At 34.9% G+C, this 19823-nt stretch overlaps 1 protein-coding gene across 5 annotated transcripts in view; it reads left to right on the forward strand.

Annotated features, from left to right (window-relative positions):
- The window catches only part of VPS13B (vacuolar protein sorting 13 homolog B), an 887459-nt gene that overhangs the window by 104333 nt on the left and 763303 nt on the right, over positions 1-19823 (forward strand). For all 5 annotated transcript variants that reach the window (XM_066379210.1, XM_066379212.1, XM_066379209.1 and 2 more), the window contains exons 15-16: positions 2086-2280; positions 15730-15854. In XM_066379210.1, the coding sequence (XP_066235307.1) occupies positions 2086-2280; positions 15730-15854 (320 nt within the window). The remainder of the gene's footprint in view (positions 1-2085; positions 2281-15729; positions 15855-19823) is intronic.

Genomic DNA, 19823 nt, shown 5'->3' on the forward strand with positions numbered 1-19823 from the left:
CATTGTGTGTTGTTGGCCCCTTTATCAAAGATTATTTGACCATATATATGTGGTTTTATTTCTGGGCTTTCTATTCTGTTCCATTGGTCTGAGTGTCTATTTTTCTGCCAATACCATGCTGTTTTGATTATTGTGGCCCTATAATATAGTTTAAAGTCAGGTATTGTAATGCCCCCAGCTTCATTCTTTTTCCTTAGGATTGTTTTGGCTATTCGGGGTTTTTTATAGTTCCATATAAATCTGATGATTTTTTGTTCCATTTCTTTAAAAAATCCCATAGGGATTTTGATGGGAATTGCATTAAATTTGTATATTGCTTTGGGTAATATGGCCATTTTGATTATATTTATTCTTCCTATCCAAGAACAAGGAATATTTTTCCATCTCATTGTATCTTTTTCGATTTCTCTTAACAATGCTTTGTAATTTTCATTATATAGGTCCTTTACATTCTTTGTTATGTTTATTCCTAGGTATTTTATTTTTTTTGTTGCAATCGTGAAGGGGATTATTTTTTTGAGTTCGTTTTCTAATATTTCATTGTTGGCATAGAGAAAGGCTATGGACTTCTGTATGTTAATTTTGTATCCTGCGACCTTACTGTATTGGTTTATTTAAATGCAAATCAAAGGAAGGATAGTATGGCTATTTTTTAAATTGAATTTATTGGAATGACTTGGATTTTCAGAACTGTACAGGTTTCAAGTGTACAACTCAACAAAACATCAACTGCAGTAGTGTGGCCAATTTAATATCAGCAAATATAGAGCTTAAGACAAGAAGAATTTTTAGAAATAAAGAAGAGGACTTCATAATGATAAAAGTGTCAACTGAAAAAATAAACAACAGATAATTTTCACAGATGTTATGTTGAATGAAAGCAAGTAGACATAAGTATATACTGTATGATTCTATTTCTGTGAAGTTGAACAAACAAAACTAATCTTGATTGCTTGAAGTGAGAATATTGGCTACTTCTGGTAAACCTGAGAAGGGTTATCTAAGGTGCTTGAAGTGTCTGATGACTACAGATGTAAAAAAGTTGTTGAGCTCTGCACTTAAGATTTGTGTGCTCTATTGTATGTTCTGTTGCAGTAATTTAAAATAAAGTGACTTAAAGAAGTTAGGTAACTGCTTGATAAGTGTTGGTTTAAAAATTATGACTAATAATGAGTCAAAAGCTAGATTGTAAATTCAATGTAGTCAATTTTAGTCTCATTTTTCTCAATTGCACTATTGATTTTTTGAGCTAGGAGAGTATGAAATTGCATTTACCATCTTCAGCCAATGGCTACTAAGTGCCAGTACTGCCTCCCAGTTATTGTGGCAATCAAAGACAGACAAAACAAAACAGTGGAACTGCTCTTCTTGCCCTTTTTTACATACCTTTGGGGAGAAGGTCATACAGTTCCTTTTTGAAAACTACAGGTAGGGCATTTTAAAGGAGTAAGTTAGTTCTAGGTCAGGAAACGGTGGTTTGCTAATCAGGGTTGAACTCTGACCATCTTGAAACTTACATGCATTTATTTTGATGCCTAGAAAGGTTCTGTAATACCGAAAGTACTAGGCCCATCTTAAGATTCTTAGGACTTTATTAACCTTTAGCATGTGTGTTATAAGTACATAGATACGATATGGGTCAGACATTTTCATGTTCTGCAAACTTTGCTTATAATGAGTACAGTGTCTTTGAAACTATCTGAAGTAGTCCAGTTAGTCCCTTAGCCATCTAAATGTGAATACAGGGAAAGAAGATAAAAGGAGACTGACTCTGGGATAGCTGGGAAATTTTTTTGGAATGATTAGGCTTAAGAAATGTACTATAGCACATACTGGCACTAGTATAGTTGATTGAAAAAAGAAAAAGCTTGAGCTAAAAGGGCAGTGATAATTTTGTAATAAATTTGCATTTTTTTGAAATCTGGGAATACATTTTGTATTTGGTTTAGGTAAGAGTCCCATAGAAAGATGTCATTTCTACATTGACTTATTATAGCAAAGTGTGCTAGTTGAAGCTTATGTTGAGGACACTGCACATCAGTCACCATTCTCCTGAAATATAAAGTGAATGCTATTGTTTTCCAGAACTCAAGTAACTTCATGAACACTACAAATTTCCAATCTCTTCGGCCTTTGCCATCTATTCAGATATTGGTGGATAAAATTAATCTGGAACATTCTGTGCCGATGTATGTTGAACATGTGGTGCATGTGGTCAGCAGCCTTACTCAGCCCTCTGATAATCTGCTTCATTATTGCTATGCACACTGCTACCTTAAGGTATGAAAGTGAAATTTTTTCTTTATTTGTATCTGTTGGCTTTGAGAGAATTAAGTAAATATATTTTTAAGTACTAATTCACAGTATTATTACTGTATAATTTAAATTTAAATAAGATATAATAGGTATATTCATTATTCACTATAATTAAAATGAATAAAATATATATAAAAGTGTACCTGTTTCTAAGATATTTCTTTAATTGTCTGAGATTAATACTTTAATTTTTGTAGGAATAATTATAATTTTTGAGGCTTTCATGTATCCTTGATGATAATTTTTATAAGCAGTGTGAAAGAGCATTTAGTTTAGAATGGTGCTTTAAAACAGTGGTCCCCAACCCCTGGGCCGTGGACCAGTACTGGTCCGTGGGCCATTTGGTACCGGTCTGCAGAGAAAGAATAAATAACTTACATTATTTCTGTTTTATTTATATTTAAGTCTGAACGATGTTTTATTTTTAAAAAATGACCAGATTTCCTCTGTTATATCCGTGTAAGACTCACTCTTGATGCTTGTCTCGGTCACGTGATACATTTATCCATCCTACCCTAAAGGCCCATCTGTGAAAATATTTTCTGACATTAAACCGGTCCGTGGCCCAAAAAACGGTTGGGGAACACTGCTTTGAAAGACAATGATTTCTTTGAGGGAACATTGATGTGAGACAATATTTTATAAGGAAGGTTTAATACATTTGTTTTTCAGTCACTTCTTTTTGAATTTGTGTTAATTGGTAGTTACAGAATAGTCACAGGGATACAAAGTATAGCACAGGAAATATAATCAATAATATTATAATAACTGTATGGTGTAGATGTGTACTACTAGCCTGTTGGAGTAATCACTGGTAAGGTATATAAATGTCTAATCACTATAATATATACTTGAAACTAATATAGTATTGTAAAACTAATTAGAAATATTTGGCCCTGGTCGGTTGGTTCAGTGGTAGAGTGTGCGCCCGACATGTGGAGATCCTGGGTTCGATTCCCGGCCAGGGCACACAAGAGAAGTGCCCATCTGATTCTCTACCCTTCCCCCTCTTCTTCCTCTCTGTCTCTCTCATCCTCTCCCATAGCGAAGGCTCCATTGGAGCAGGGTTGGCCCCGGGCCCTGAGGACAACTTCATGGTCTCCACCTCAGGCGTTAGAATGGCTCCAGCTGCAGCAGAGCAATGTCCCAGATGGGCAGAGCATCACCCCCTGCTGGGCATGCCAGGTGGATCCTGGTCAGGTGCATGCCAGAGTCTGTCTAACTGCCTCCCAGCTTCTAACTTTGGGGGAAAAAAATGTGTATATATCTATATTTAGCAGCCCTGGCTGGTTGGCTCAGTGGATAGAGTGTCAGCCTGGCATATAGACTTCCCAGGTTTGATTCCTGCTTAGAGCACACAAGAGAAGCAACCATCTGCTCTTTCCCCCCTCTCTCTCCCCCTTCTCTCACTCTTTCCCTCCTGTACCCAATATTTCGATTGGTTGGAGTGTCGGCCCAGGTCGCTGAAGATGGCTAGGTTGGTCCGAGCATGTCAGCCTTGGAGACTGAAGTATGCCATTAGTATTTTAGTAGGAATTGTGTTGAATCTATAGATTGCTTTGGGTAGTATGATCATTTTAATGATGTTAATTCTATCACACTAATTGATATCAAGCTATACTACAAGGCCTTTGTAATCAAAACAGCCTCCTAATACTGGCATAAGAACAGACACATAAATCGATGCAACAGAACAGAGAACCCAGAAATAAACCCATGCCTTTACGATCAATTAATATTTGACAAAGGAGGCAAGAATATGCAATGTTTAATAAATGGTGTTGGGGAAATTGGATAGGTACATGCAAAAATATGAAACCAAACCAAAAACAGCACAAACAGAATAAACTCAAAATGTGTAAAAGACTTAAATATAAGTCACAAAGTCATAAAAATCCTAGAAGAAAATACAGGCAGTAGACTTTCAGACATCTCTCCTAGCAGTACTTTTGTTGATATATCTCCTTAGGCAATTGAAACAAAGGAAAAAATAAACAAATGGAATTACAGTATATCAAACTAAAATGTTTTTGCACAGCAAAAGAAACCATTAACAAAATGAAAAGACAACCCACCGAGTGGGAGAACACATTTACTGATACATCTGACAAGGGGTTAATAACCAAAATTTATAAAGAATCTATAAAACTCAATACCAGAATGACAATCAAATTAAAAAATGGCTAAAGGACCTGATGAATAGACACTTCTTCAAAGAGGATATACAGATGACCAATAGGCATATGAAAAAATGCTCAACATCACTAATCAGAGAAATGCAAATTAAAATCATAATGAGAATGAACAACTAAGGAGCCGCAATGAAGAATTGATGCTTCTCATCTCTCTCCCTTCCTGTCTGTCTGTCCCTATCTGTTCCTCTCTCTGACTCTCTCTGTCTATGCCACAAAAAATAAATAAATAAAAATTAAAAAAAATCGTAATGAGATATCACTTTGTACCTGTCAGAATGGCTATTATCAATAAATCAACAAGTGCTGTTGAGAATGTGGAAAGGAGGGAACCCTCATACACTGCTTGTAGAAATGCAGACTCGTGCAGCTACTGTGAAAAACAATATGGAGTTCCTTCAAAATATTAGAAATGGATATGCCTTTTGACCTAGCCATCCACTTCTGGGCATATATCCTAAGAATCCCAAAACACTAATTCAAAAGAAGATATGCACCCCCATGTTTGTTGTAGCATTATTTATAATAGCCAAGTGTCTATCAGTGGATGAGTGGATAAAAAAGATATGGTACATTTACACAGTGGAATACTATATGGCTATAAAAAAGAAAGAAATCTTACCTTTTGCTACTGCATGGTTGGACTTGGAGATACTATGCTAAGTGAAATAAGTCAGGCAGAGAAAAACAAACACCATTTGTTCTCACTTATATGCGGAATCTAATGAACATAATAAACTGAGAAACAAAATATAAACAGAGACATGAACACATGGAACAGATAGACAGGTGTCAGAAGGGAGGGGGTGAGGGGACTGGATGAAAGAAGGTGAAGGGATTTGCCAAAAAGCATATATACACAACACAGATTTTACGTTGGTACATATTGTTTTTTCTACATGCAGGCATTCAGCATTAAGAATTAATAAAGCCTACCCCATTCTCAAGGAATATGGTCATCCATTGGTCACCGGTATGGTTGTCGTGCACACTGACATAAAAGTTATTGGAATAGTTGTTTGCTACTACTATTGTTAATATATTAAAATCCCAATTAAATTTCCAGGGTTCTGTAAAAGTTAGTTATAACATGGTGCAGATAAAGTTATGTTTTGGGAAAAGCTCTTTTGTACAGGTGCTGTCTAGTTGCCTTTTATATATATTTGGTTTGACTCTCGTTATAATGGATAAATTAAATATCCCAGGACGCTAGGTATGGACAGAGTGGGGATAGTAAAATACATGTAGAAAAACTTTTTATTTTATACATGTAAAAAAAGTATTATAAATATTGAATACTTAAAATAAGTCTCAAGTCTTCAATATTTCATTGCATTTTTGATGTTTTTTCAGTGGCCTAAAATTCAGAATTTGGTAGAGTTAATATATATGACTAGCTGGACTTGACTTAAAGCACTGATTTATTATAAAGTTGACCCCAACTGTGGCACATCAATGCTCCAACCATCTGAGCTACCCAGTGTTTTTCTCTTTCTTCCCCTTCTCTCTCTCTAAAATGATCAATTAAAAAATTAAAAAAAATGCTTAAACAAATGTTTGTTTTAATTTTGTATAACTAATTTTGTCTCTATTGACTATATGACAAAACAGTATGTAGTGCCCATTTTGTGTAATGAAATTTATTGAGATATTTGGCATGGATGTGTGCAGAAAACATGTAGGTGAAACTTTCATGTCTACCAAGTCCTCTTTAACTGCTGAACCCATCCTTTGCATATGAACGGCATCAAGTAGCTAAGTAAGACTACAGAACATTTGATGTTTGAAACATATAGAAAATAAGTAGGTGAAAGTACCTAATAAATTATAGAATAATGTATAAATTTATGGCCACATTGCTCATAAGAATCAGGCTGTGGTAGATGCTTCAGAGAAGTTAAGAAGGTAATAGTAGAATCAAAACCCTTGGAACTTTTTAGATTTGGTAATTTTTGACCTCAAGTGAACAATTTTTCCTGAGGACTTGGAGGAAGGGTGCTTTCATACGCAGCTGGGGGGTATATAAATTTGTATCATTTTGGAGAGTACTGTTGCGAGATCTGATAACGAAAACACATCTACCTTACACTCATCTATTCAATTTTCAGTATATTATCTTATTGCAGGATCAGCAAACTTTTCTCAAAAGGTTCAGATAGTAAATATTTTAGGCTTTGTGGGAAAGGACACAACATTAGGGTATTATGTAGGTATTTAATAAGATTTTATCAAATGCAAAATATAATAGAATATTCTTTTTTTGTAATACAGTTTTGCTAATGAGAGGATGAAATTCTTTTTTGGGGATACCATTTATCTCATTGGGGTTCCAACTTAGTATTCCCTATCATTAAATTAATTGTAAATGTTTATGTATACATATGATTTTTAACTTGTAGGAAATACAGAACCATGCAGTGAGTTTGAATTTGACCTGTGAGTTGTAGTTTGCTGTCCCCTGCTCCAGTGAAATTTTTGGATATGGTGATATTGTACAACTAGAGGTCTCTCCGCTTTGTGATTTTTGGTGGGAATTTAGGAAGCGTAATGGTATATATAGCATGATGCCATTTGTGTCAACTAAGATAAACAAAATAATGCTAAAGATTGTTCATGGATATAAAAGGTCTATAAGTTATAACAAATGGACAGGATACATTCTAGAAAACTCCAGAAAGTACATTTAGGTGGTTTTGGGGGGGGGGGGAAATGGAACTGTGGGAAGGTCATGGTTAAAGAAGACTAACTATGTTGTAAGGGTTTTTATTTTTTAAATAACTTATTGAGATCATTTGCATACTATAATTCACCTTTTATGAAGAATAAAAATTAGTGATTGTTAGAATTTTCAAAGTTCATGCAACCACTACCACTGTCTACTATTTCCAGAACTTTACCTAAAAAGAAACTCTCTACCTATTAGCATTCACTCATTTACTCTCACCCTCCTTCCCCTTGAAACCATTAATCTACTTTTTGTCTCTATATGTATTAGCTTGTACTGGACATTTCATATAAGCGGGATCATAAAATATAAAGTCTTTTGTGACTTTTGTTTTTCACTTAGCATGTTTTCAAGGTTTGTCATATTGTATCATCTATTGGTACATTATTTCTTTTTTTATGGCAGAATAATATTACACAGTATGGATTTACTATATTTTGGTTATCTGTTGATGGACATTTGTGTTGTTTCCAATTTTTGGCTGTTATAAATAATAGAGCTGTGAACATTCATGTATAGATTTTGTGTATACACAAGTTTTTAATTTCTCTTGGGTGTATGCCTAAGTATGAAGTTGCCTGACATTTTTAACATTTTTATAGACTGCCAAACTTTTCTTCCAAAGGGATTGCTGTTACATTGTTTTACTATTCCTCCAGCAGTGAACTATGGTTTCTATTTTTCTCCACAACCACACACTTATTTTTTTTCTCTCTCTCCCTCTCTCATTGAGTTTAGAGAGAGACTGATAGTCACAGAGACAGATACAGGGACAGGGACAGGAAGGGAGAGTGAGAGAGGAGAGAGATGAGAAACATCAACATGTAGTTGCTTCACTTTAGTTTGGTGGTAGTCAACCTGGTCCCTACTGCCCACTAGTAGGTGTTTCAGCTTTCATGGTGGGCAGTAGCAGAGCAACCAAAGTATAAATAAAAAGATAGATTTAACTATAGTACTTTGTTTTATAAAGATTTATTTTGCCAAACTGAGCGAAAATTCGACATAAAGTACTTGGTAAGTAATTATTATTATATACTTTAACTTGCTGTAACTCTGCTTTATAAATTTTATAAAGTAAAGTTACTTCCCTACTTTATAAATCACCATTACTGTGGAACCGGTGGGCGGTTAGAAAATGTTACTACTAACAGAGATACAAAAGTGGGTGGTAGGTATAAAAAGGTTGACTACCCCTGCAGTTTTCTCATTGATTGCTTCTCATATTTGCCTAGACTCAGGGGCTGAAGTGACCCCTTTCTCAAACTGTCAACCTTGGGATTACATTGATGATTCACGCTCAATCTGGTGACCTGGGGATTTTGAACTAGGTACCTCAGTGTCCCAGGTTGATGCTTTATCCACTGAGCTACCACTTGTTGTGAACCAGCGTGACTCATAATTTTGCAGGTCTCAGGTGGGAACCTCTGAGGATTAGAAAATAAAAACAAAGAAAAAGGAGGGGATTGGGAGGATCCATTGCCAAGCTGATGGCTAGCAGGGGTGTGTCTCCACTCCCAAAACGCTTTATTTATAGGGCAGAGAGCAAAGCCATTAGCAAATCAAAGAGATCTCTGATACAAAGTCACATTTCTGAGGCAAAGCAAGAATTCTCCCAAGTGCAGAAAACCCCCCACCATGAATAACATCTTAACTTCACAAAACAAAGGGTAAAAAGAAAACTGCTGCCAGTCTCTTCAGTGGACGTGGGGATTGGGAACTATCACAGCTAACATGGAGGTGTGGGGAGGCATGTAAATTGCCCTTACCAACTTAATAAAACAATCAGAGGTTGGGGGGAAGAGCTTAGCCTTTTGCAACTTAAGCAAGTGAGGTGGGGTATGGGTAGCAAGGACCCTGTGAGTTTACTGCCAGTCCCCCACACCTTTGTCCTCCGCAGATCTAACTACAAGGACCCTGTGAGTTTACTGCCAGTCCCCCTCACCTCTGTCCTCCGCAGATCTAAACTACAAGGACCCTGTGAGTTTACAGATCTAAACTACAAGGACCCTGTGAGTTTACTGCCAGTCCCCCACACCTCTGTCCTCCGCAGATCTAAACTACAAGGACCCTGTGAGTTTACAGATCTAAACTACAAGGACCCTGTGAGTTTACTGCCAGTCCCCCACACCTCTGTCCTCCGCAGATCTAAACTACAAGGACCCTGTGAGTTTACAGGTCTAAACTACAAGGACCCTGTGAGTTTACAGGTCTAAACTACAAGGACCCTGTGAGTTTACAGATCTAAACTACAAGGACCCTGTGAGTTTACTGCCAGTCCCCCTCACCTCTGTCCTCCGCAGATCTAAACTACAAGGACCCTGTGAGTTTACTGCCAGTCCCCCACACCTCTGTCCTCCGCAGATCTAAACTACAAGGACCCTGTGAGTTTACTGCCAGTCCCCCTCACCTCTGTCCCTCACAAGTCTGAACTGCAAGGACCCTGTCAGTCTGCAGTCTCCCACAACCACTGGTCATGCTGTCTTTCTGATTTAAGTTACTTAGTGGTCATGAAGTAGTATTTTGTTGTTTTGATTTATGTTTCCATAATGACTGATATTAAGCATATATTTCCTTATTGGCCATTTGCGTATCTTCTCTGGAGAAATATCTCACATCTTTTGCCCATTTTAAAGTTGAGTTGTCTTTTTATTGCTTAGTTGTAATCATTACCATATTTTTCGCTCCATAAGACACACCTGACCATAAGATGCACCTAGGGTTTTAAGGAGAAAAATAAGAAAAAAAATATACTGAACCAGATGGTGTATGTTGGGCAGATAAAATATATTATGCTCACTTTATTAAAGATGGCGCTGCCCACGTGGAAGCCCATCACCCAGGCGATATTAATGTGTGTGTGGGCAGGCAGTGGGCAGGCAGGATCCTTTTGGCCTGGGGCTTGGTTTTAGGACTAAGCCTTTCCCACCCTTTTTGATGTGGGGTGGTTCAATCCCATCATGCCTCAGATAAGTGACTTTGTATTAGAGACTTCCCTATTTTGGATTAAAGGTTTTGATTTCTGCACTATAAAGTGGGGCAGACCAGGAGCTTGCTCTCTCTCGGTTCCTGAGATTAACATTAGAAAGGAGAGCAGGGAAAGGCCACGTGGAGGAGGCCAGGAGAAGCAGCCAAGATGAAGGAGTGCTGAGGGAGAACCCAGTTTGTGCAGAGTTTGTGCAGGGAGAAGGAAGGAGATGGGAACAGAGGTGAATAAGTCTGGTGAGCTAGAAACCTTTGATTCTAGGAAACTCTGATAAGTGAGTAGCTTTGTGAGGAACCCAGTGTGTGTTTTTACATGCCCGCTGATACAAGCTAGGATTAAAGATGATGGCCCACCAGTTCTTGGCTCCATTGTTTCATTACTGTCTGTCTGAATCAAATATGAACCTACATGTGAATAGCTAGGATGGCGGCTCCTTGCCTTACAGTGTGTTAAAATATTTAATAAAATATACTGCAATAATATTTCAACAATGTAAACTCAACAGCAGTATTAACAACCATTAGCACTGTAATTAACAAATGAGAAGAGACTTTAATGTTCAAATACTCTTCTAGTTGTTCGGGAACCCTCAGCAGCTAAAAAAAATGAACATTCACTCATAAGACACATGGGCATTCTCCCCTCTACTTTTGGGGAAAAAAGCGTGTCTTATGGAGTGAAAAATATGGTAAGTGTAGGGTGGGGCAAAAGTTGGTTTCCAGTAGTTCATATAGAAAATAATACATTAATTAATAAATAATAATACAGGAAGAAACTGTTTCACATACATCAGGAAACCTACTTTTGCCTCATCCTGTATTTTGAAAATCTTTGTTTCTCTTTTTTTTCTTTTTTCCCAAGTGAGAGGAGAGGATATAGACAGATTCCTGCACTCACCCCGACTGGGATCCACCTGGCAACCCCATCTGGGGTGATGCTCTGCCCAGCTGGGGCCATGCTCATAACCAAGCTGAGCATGGAGGGCAGAGAGCAAAGATGGGAGGGTCTACGGCAGGGGTCTCAAACTCAACTCAGCATGTGGGCCGCAGAGCAAGATCACAGCCGTTCGTTGGCCGCACTAGGTCTACAAAAGACAACTGTTACGCAACACTTTTCTCACTGCAGTTGAAAACAAAAAAAAATCAGTACAACAAGCACAATCGTACATGCAGTTTACTCAGTGTCACAAAACGACCAGAAACTGTATTTCGCATCACAACTGCTGTTAACTAAGCTAATATCTAGCTAGGATGCTAGAGAAATGAAAAATACAAGTAGGCCCCTAGGCTTACTTAATTTTATCCAAAATATTTTGAACTTCGTGGATTCGTCTGCGGGCCGCACAAAATTGTTCGGCGGGCCGCATGAGGCCCATGGGCCGCGAGTTTGAGACCCCTGGTCTACGGAGTCATCCTCAATGCACCAGCCTGGTGCGATCGCACTAGAACCAATTGAGCCATGGCTGTGGGGTGGGGGAGAAAGAGAGAGAGAGAGAGAGAGAAAGAGAGAGGGGAAAGGGGTGGAGAAGTGAATGGTCGCTTCCCCTATATGGCCTGAGCAGGAAATGAACCCCGGGACACCCACATGCCAAGCCGATACTCCACTTCTGAGCCAACTGGCCAGGACTGAAAAATATCTGTTTCTTTAATATTATAGGTGACAGAATGACAGTATTCATATTTTTTAAATTTGGGGTGATGAAAAAGTCATTTACTATTATTTATTGTTTCTTCACTTAAATTGTTGGTGCATAAAAACGAGAAAATACTTTGTTTCTCTCCATAAGGCAAAATTGTAAGTATGAGTTTCAGTCCAGAATTTCTGTTTGTTTCAGACTGTACATGTACAGCAACTGGATTTAGAGGTCTTAAGGAATGAGTAGGCAATGAAATAAGAAGATAGCATTCTATAGGCTATTCTTTGAAGAAATTTGCTGATTAAAGGTGAAAAATAGAATTTTACTGGTGATTAGAGCTGATGTGGTTGTGATAAAGATTTTTTTCTTTATGAATAAGTGGAAAATCATACTTTTTTGGAGAAGGGAAAGAAGAAATGGAAGAGGGGAGCAAGGCAGAGTGAAATTGTGAGCTAACAGACGAGCTAAATCAAATGAAGCATTATATTGCTGTTGTAGCAATATATAATTTTGAAGAAGTCTTTTATTCATTTTAGACTTCATTTTTCCCATATGTGAAATGAGGTGATTTAGTTAAATAACCTCTAAGCAGTTTTAGCTCTTAAGTTCTAATTTTTAATCAAGTAGATCTGGTTCCATTTTTTTCTCCTAAATCAGGGGTCCCCAAACTTCTGCCCTCGGGCCGCATGTGGCCCCCTGAGGCCATTTATCCAGCCTGCTGCACTTCTGGAAGGGGTGCCTCTTTCATTGGTGGTCAGTGAGAGGAGCATAGTTCCCATTGAAATACTGGTCAGTTTGTTGATTTAAATTTACTTGTTCTTTATTTTCAATATTGTATTTGTTCCCGTTTTGTTTTTTTTACTTTAAAATAAGATATGTGCAGTGTGCATAGGGATTTGTTCATAGTTTTGTTATAGTTCGGCCCTCCAATAGTCTGAGGGACAGTGAACTAGCCCCCTATGTAAAAAGCTTGGGGACCCCTGTCCTAAAGGCTCTTATTCTTTCTAAAATGTTCATTCTAATGCTGTAGATTTCCAGCTATAATTATTCTTTATTCATTTTTAATGTTTTCCAGTGTATTAACTTTTACTATGTACAGGTTAACTTTTAACATGAATATAGTGCTTATTTTTTTTTGGTCCTTTAAAACAAAGGGACAAGTCTTTAGGATGTTGATTATACTATTATGTAAAGTTTATTATAATAACCACAACCTAAAAGTAGTTTGTTTTACATCACAATTATGTGTTTTCACTGTCATTTCTGTTAGTGTATGCTTTTGTCTTTTTACCATTGCAAATCCTAATTTAGCAACTAATTTTTATTAAAAACTAATATTTAGAAATAAGTTGCTTTTTTCCTAATTCTATTGAATTTTTTTTTGATGAGCTATTCAAAAATATTTGTCTTAAAGTGGTATGATATATATTATGTATTTATTCATACTGTCTTCTACTTGGAATAAAAGAAATAGATGGGACCTTAATGTTTTTTTAAAAAGATTTTACTTACTTGTTTTAGAGAGGGAAGGAGAGAGTGAGAGAGAAAGAATGAGATGGTAGTTACTTCACTTTAGTTGTTCATTGATTGCTTTTGGTCTGTGCCTTGACTAGGCAAGCCCAGGGTTTCAAATCAGCGACCTCATCATTCCAGGTCAATGCCCTATCCACTCTGCCAACACAGGTCAGGTAGATGGCACCTTATGTTTAACTTCTCATTTAATGTGATGTGTAAGTCATCTTATTCAAGTTCACATTTCTTTTAGCTAAAACTTTTATTACTATTTACAGTTACTACTTCATACAGTCTTAACTGCTTTAGAGTATTAGTTTGCAGTACCAATAGTTTTATTACATTTCTGAGTATTTATTCTCGGTGAAAGCAGCCTCAATTCATGCTGTGCTAGTTTCCTTTTTCTAGATAAAACAGTTGTAATTTTGGCCAAGGGTTCTTGATAAGTTATTGAGTTATGTGGGTATTATAAATCTATGTATTCTGTTGCTGTAAATTAAAGGAAATAGTTGACAACTGGTTATATTGAAATAATCATTTTTAATTTGCTAGCTAAACCCCTTTTCATTATAATTTTTGCTTGTTTGAATATTCTTCTAATATTCTTAGAAGTATCTCTGGACACCATGTTAATTTAGTAAAAGTTTTTAAAAATTACAGAATATTACGTAGTTTCCCTAAAGTTCTCTGCAGTTCTGCAAATAGCCAGCAGGGGATCTCCTCTACACCCAGTTTCCGTCTGAGCACAGTTAACAATAGTCTCTGTGATTATACTGTTGGGGCATTTTATAGAATATGAGAAAGTGACTTGAAGAAAAATATTATCCTTAGACATATCCTAGAAATATTTGGAGTTTGGACATTTAAAAAAAAATCATGTTTTGTATGTGGTATTAATAATTGTAGATTTTAAGATTCTTTAAATAATGGGCTTTTCAGAAGAAATATGAAATGCTGAAATTGCACAGTGTCTGGAAGTTCTTCGAATTTAGTGTTTCTCAGAATATGTCTTCAGAGGAAATGAAGGTGGAATAACAATTTTTAAAGTTGATCATTTAAGTATTGGAGACATACTTTATTTTTCTTCTCAATTCTGTATTTTTTTTTGCCACTTGGCTAATAGTGGGACTTATAAAAATGAGTAGGTATATCACTTTCATTTTTCTTGATAGTAAATTTGATAGGTCCTTTGAAATGCAGTTTTCTCTCAAAGTATTTAATTATAACTATTTTTTCCCCCCAAAATTACTTTGTTCCCTGAAAACTGACTTTAGAGGAAAGGATTTGACATTCTAAGGATAAAGGTATATAGCTTTTGAAACCATTTGGAAGTACCTTCATACTTTCTAAGAAGTTGATCATTGGTTTATGTTCATTAAGTGAAAGTATTTTATTTTGAAAATTAGTTATTGAGAATTTTTAAACATGTTGTACTATAGAATGTAATACTTGTTGTTAATCCTAGATATAGGAAAGTTTGTGCTTTATGAACTCAAGGAATAAAATATAATAATGAAAAGTAAATATTGTGGTTAAGCTGCTTTTGCATGTTGTTGGAAAACAGCAAATCTTTGTTTTGTCTTTCTGTGTGTCAGTATTTCCTGTTTGAGATGTTAACCTGATTATAAATATTATAATTGGTACAGAAATAGCATACTTAGTTCTTTGCAGTGTTTCATGTAAAATGTGATATTGTATTGCTTTTTCCCATTAATGCAAATATACTGTTCAGAAATTTCAGGATTGCATATAAAATTTTTGAGTGTGATCTGTTCATTTTAAATATAAACATAAGAATAACAATTTATGCCATGTTTCAAATTTCCTGGGTGAAAATCTCAACCCTGCAATTATTTTCATACACAAAAGGTAAAAGATGCAACATTTTAGGGTTTATTTGGATATTCTTTTTGTGTGTGCATTATGTAAGTTGAGAGCAAAATACATTTTAAGATTGTTTTTGTTGTAGTTAATGTTCTTTTAGGTACAAAATTATATTAGTAGTAATTAAAGTTAATATCTGCAATATGTACAATGTAGTCAGTTTATATTAATACAAAATATGTGCCTTTTAGTAGATAGTAAAACACTAAATGAGAATTATGTATAGAAATAAAACATCAAACTTAAAATTAGTGAAAAAAAAAGGGATATGAAAGAAATACTGTATATTTAATTTCTTAATTCAGAATTACTTAGTGTCAAATTGAGTAAAAGAAAATGTTGATGTTTGGGAAGTGGAAAAAGACATTGGAACATATTTAGTGTGCAGCTGTTGTACAGCAAATTGAAACTGACGTATTTCATCCTGTGCTTATTAAAACTTTGTCTCTGTGAACATTTAGATATTTTCTTTTTGTTTCAGATATTTGGTTTCCAGGCAGGACTGACATCTTTGGATTGTAGGGGATCTTACTGCTTACCTGTACCAATTATCCCCTCTTTTAGCACTGCTGTTTATGGTAAACTTCTGAAACTACCCACGTACTGGTAAGTATAATGTTACAGTGTGGTTTGTGGTCATTTTTATTTATTATCTTTGGAGGGGAAAAAACCAATTGTGTCTGTCTTATGTCAGTGTGTTAGTTTTATACAAGTCCTTAGGAAAAGATATGAATTTATGCTGTCTTTTACTGAGACACAGTAAACCTCTTTTTAATATCTCAAGTGTATTAGGTCATAATATCTTTTGGGGTAGTGATAACTGTTGCTGGGGTTATAACTGTTAATCCATGTTAGAGTTATAGTAAAATATTGCTGCTTCATAATGTATAGGAACTGTAAGGGCAAATACTTTTCTCTTTGAAAGGATATTGACAAAGGTTAAAGAAAAAGATTTATATTAATATTAAGGCCAAAGTATTTATCATCTAAGTAACAATTTTATATGTATTAATAGCCACTGAGGAAAGTATAGCCATTACCTTTAAAATATTTGACATATATATGTGTAATCACTGTATTTGGAAGAAATTGATATTAGCACATTATTATCATTCAGTATTGGGTTACTTTATTTGGAGTTCATATTTTCCTAAATTCAAAGAGACTTACTTATAGAAAGAAAACCAGTAGTTACTAGTCACAATTTTTTTTAGTTGAAAGTAATACTTTTAATATAGTAAAGAAATAATTATTTATATGAAATAAAATTTAAATATGTTAAATTATATTCTAGTGAAATATTTCTTTATTTTAATTTTAGATTATTTTAGTTACTTGGAATATATCTTTGCTTTCTTTTCCTAATTATAAGCTTATTTTTACAAGATGATTTTCTATTAGTTACTTTGAAAAGCAGCATAACTTTCAGCAATTGTTAATTTTTGTATCTGAAGTACTTCATTTGCTGATAATGTTTCTTCAATAATGTATAACTTTCAGAATGAAATTTGTCAAGTAAATGCTCACATTTTCAAAGAAATTCTCTATTGATCCAGATATTTTAAAAATACAGAAATCGCAGTTATTTGAGTCTTGGAACCAGTTATTTTATATAATGAACTATTAAATGATTCTTCTTATTTTTTCTTGATAAGTTTAATTTTGTCCTTATTTATATTCCTCATGTATCATTTTTATGTTGCTTCGAGATTCACTTTTAAACTTTTTTGTGTGTACACTTAGCATGTCGCATTTGAGTAAAGTTTTATATTCTGTTCTGTTAAGAAATATTGTATGATATGTCCCAGTTGATATGTCGATATCGACTTTATTAGGTTTTTGTGAATACTTTATTTTGTTATATGCTGATTTATTATTCATAACAGTGAAATTATATTAGAAACACAGTGCAGTTTACTATAAAAAATGTTTAACAACTTTTTAAAATAAAAAGCCAAAGTTTCCAAAATGAATTATAGCCTTTTTATGAAAAATGTTGAATATTTAAATAGGCAAGGCTATTTTAAAGGGTATATAAGGTTTACCATAAATATTGTCAGATACAATTTAAACTATGTTGACATCTAAAATTTTTTCAATTTAATACTAAAAGCATGAGATCACAGAATGCAAATATTTATTTGGATATAACTTGCTGTTTTATAGTTAAGATAATTTCTCATCATTTCAGTAATATTTTTACTATGCTTTACAGGAGTATATTGTTGAGAAATAATTTCTTTAAATTATTTCCCTTAATAAATTGAAAGTAATTTATAAGTAATCTATTGTGAGCAACTCTAAATTGAAAGTAATAAGTACAAACCTTAATAAATTGATGTAGCTTAGTTAAATGAAGTAAATAAAATACATGATAAAATATATTTAATAGTTCTTGGATTAAATCAAAATCATATGAGAACTGAGAATGAGTGAGGAGTTTTTTAGTAAGGCACTCTGGTTATCATTAATGATGTCAACTGTGTTCCCATTTATGGTTTCTCCCTTCCTCAAATTATACAAGCTGTTTTCATTTGGATATTTTAAATTCATATTCCATTTACTAAAAGCACATATATAATGCTGTTTATATAATCAGCAATGAGAAGGACATATTTACTACAGGCCACAGCTTTTGAAACAAGGACATTTTATGGCACATTGAAAAAAATTTTAGCTGGTATTTTAGCATTGTAAATCAGCAAAATAGTTTATACTTTTTGTTTAAAAATATTTTTAAATTCAGCGTTTGTATGTGGTTTCAAATTAATTACCATTTACTTTAATTAGGTTTGCTAATAAATACAGTATGTGGTTTAACTAACATTGAAAATGAGTTATTTTTTCTTTCATTTAAATGTTCCTATTTTAGCCTCAGTGAGCTAGCTTTTAGTAAACTGAAGTTTCTTAGACATTTTTTCCAAAATATTTGGTTATATTTTATTTTTCATTCTGTTTCACATAATTTCCAAACATATAAAAGTAAACTTTTTAACATAAGTTTTTTCCTTATTGTTTTACATCAAGTTAGCATTTATTTTTTTTAGTCCTTTAGAACAGGATTGAAATATGTAAGATATTGTGGGAAAGATGCAGTGATCAATGATATTTAATGCCAAAAATCTTAAGCAATTAATTAAAATTTTAATTTACCTTTTTTTTTTTAAAGAGGATATTTTAACAAGGGTGGTGAAGGGTTGGTTTAAGGGCAATAAAGTATCATAACCTTGTTTCCTCTACCAGAATTAAGCCTTGGTGTCTTATAGATAGTTATATTTAAAATTACAGTGGATAATGCCTTTAAGCTTTTAGATGCATTCTTAACTTTACCACTTTTTTTTTTTTACACCACAGAAATAAGTATTTCAACTCTATTTAAAAAATGTTAATTGAAATGTTAATATGGAAAAGTATAATAATTATGGTATTTCACAACTGAACTCATCCTTGGTAACCAGAAAGATTAAGAAACAGAATATTAACATTCCCAAAGCCTCTCTTGTACACCCTTCTTCAAGATTAACTATTACTCATATTTCTAATAGCATTGATTAGTTTTGTCTGTTCTTGGATTTGAAATTAATGAACTCATTGAACATTTATTCCTTTTGACTGTTTTCTATCACTCAAAATAATGTTTGTGAGATTCATCCATACTATGTAATGTACTTTTTAGATTTAAATATTTATTTATTTTAGGAATAATTTAGGAATTATTTATTTAGGAAGGGAGAGGGAGAGGGAGCGAGAGTGTGACAGGAACATCTCTCTGTTCCTGTATTTGCCCTGGCTGGGTATCAAACCGGCAACCTCTGTACTTCCAAATGACACTCTAACCAACTGAGCTCTTTGGGCAAGGATAGTTTTTAGATTGTTTGCTTTTGTCAATATATACAGTATTCTATTACATGCACATTGACGATTTATACATTCTTTTTTTTTTTTTTTTTCATTTTTCTGAAGCTGGAAACAGGGAGAGACAGTCAGACAGACTCCCGCATGCGCCTGACCGGGATCCACCCGGCACGCCCACCAGGGGCGACGCTCTGCCCACCAGGGGGCGATGCTCTGCCCATCCTGGGCGTCGCCATGTTGCGACCAGAGCCACTCTAGCGCCTGAGGCAGAGGCCACAGAGCCATCCCCAGCACCCGGGCCATCTTTGCTCCAATGGAGCCTTGGCTGCGGGAGGGGAAGAGAGAGACAGAGAGGAAAGCGCGGCAGAGGGGTGGAGAAGCAAATGGGCGCTTCTCCTGTGTGCCCTGGCCGGGAATCGAACCCGGGTCCTCTGCACGCTAGGCTGATGCTCTACCGCTGAGCCAACCGGCCAGGGCGATTTATACATTCTTCATGTGCAATTTTAATAAAAAAATAAGTACCTGAAATTCATTGTTTTTCTTTTTTATTTTTTTCATTTTTATTTTATTTTATTTTTTATAGGCATTGTGCTATGTGTTAGGATTGGGGAAAGAATAAAGTAGAATGCAATGAGGGTAAGAGATATTCCCTGACCATAAAAACTTACAGTCTAGTGAGGGAGGGCACTAAACACATATGAAGACAGTGGCCTTTTAATT

The sequence above is a fragment of the Saccopteryx leptura genome, chromosome 3 (genome assembly GCF_036850995.1).
Source record: "Saccopteryx leptura isolate mSacLep1 chromosome 3, mSacLep1_pri_phased_curated, whole genome shotgun sequence".
NCBI lineage: Eukaryota > Metazoa > Chordata > Mammalia > Chiroptera > Emballonuridae > Saccopteryx > Saccopteryx leptura.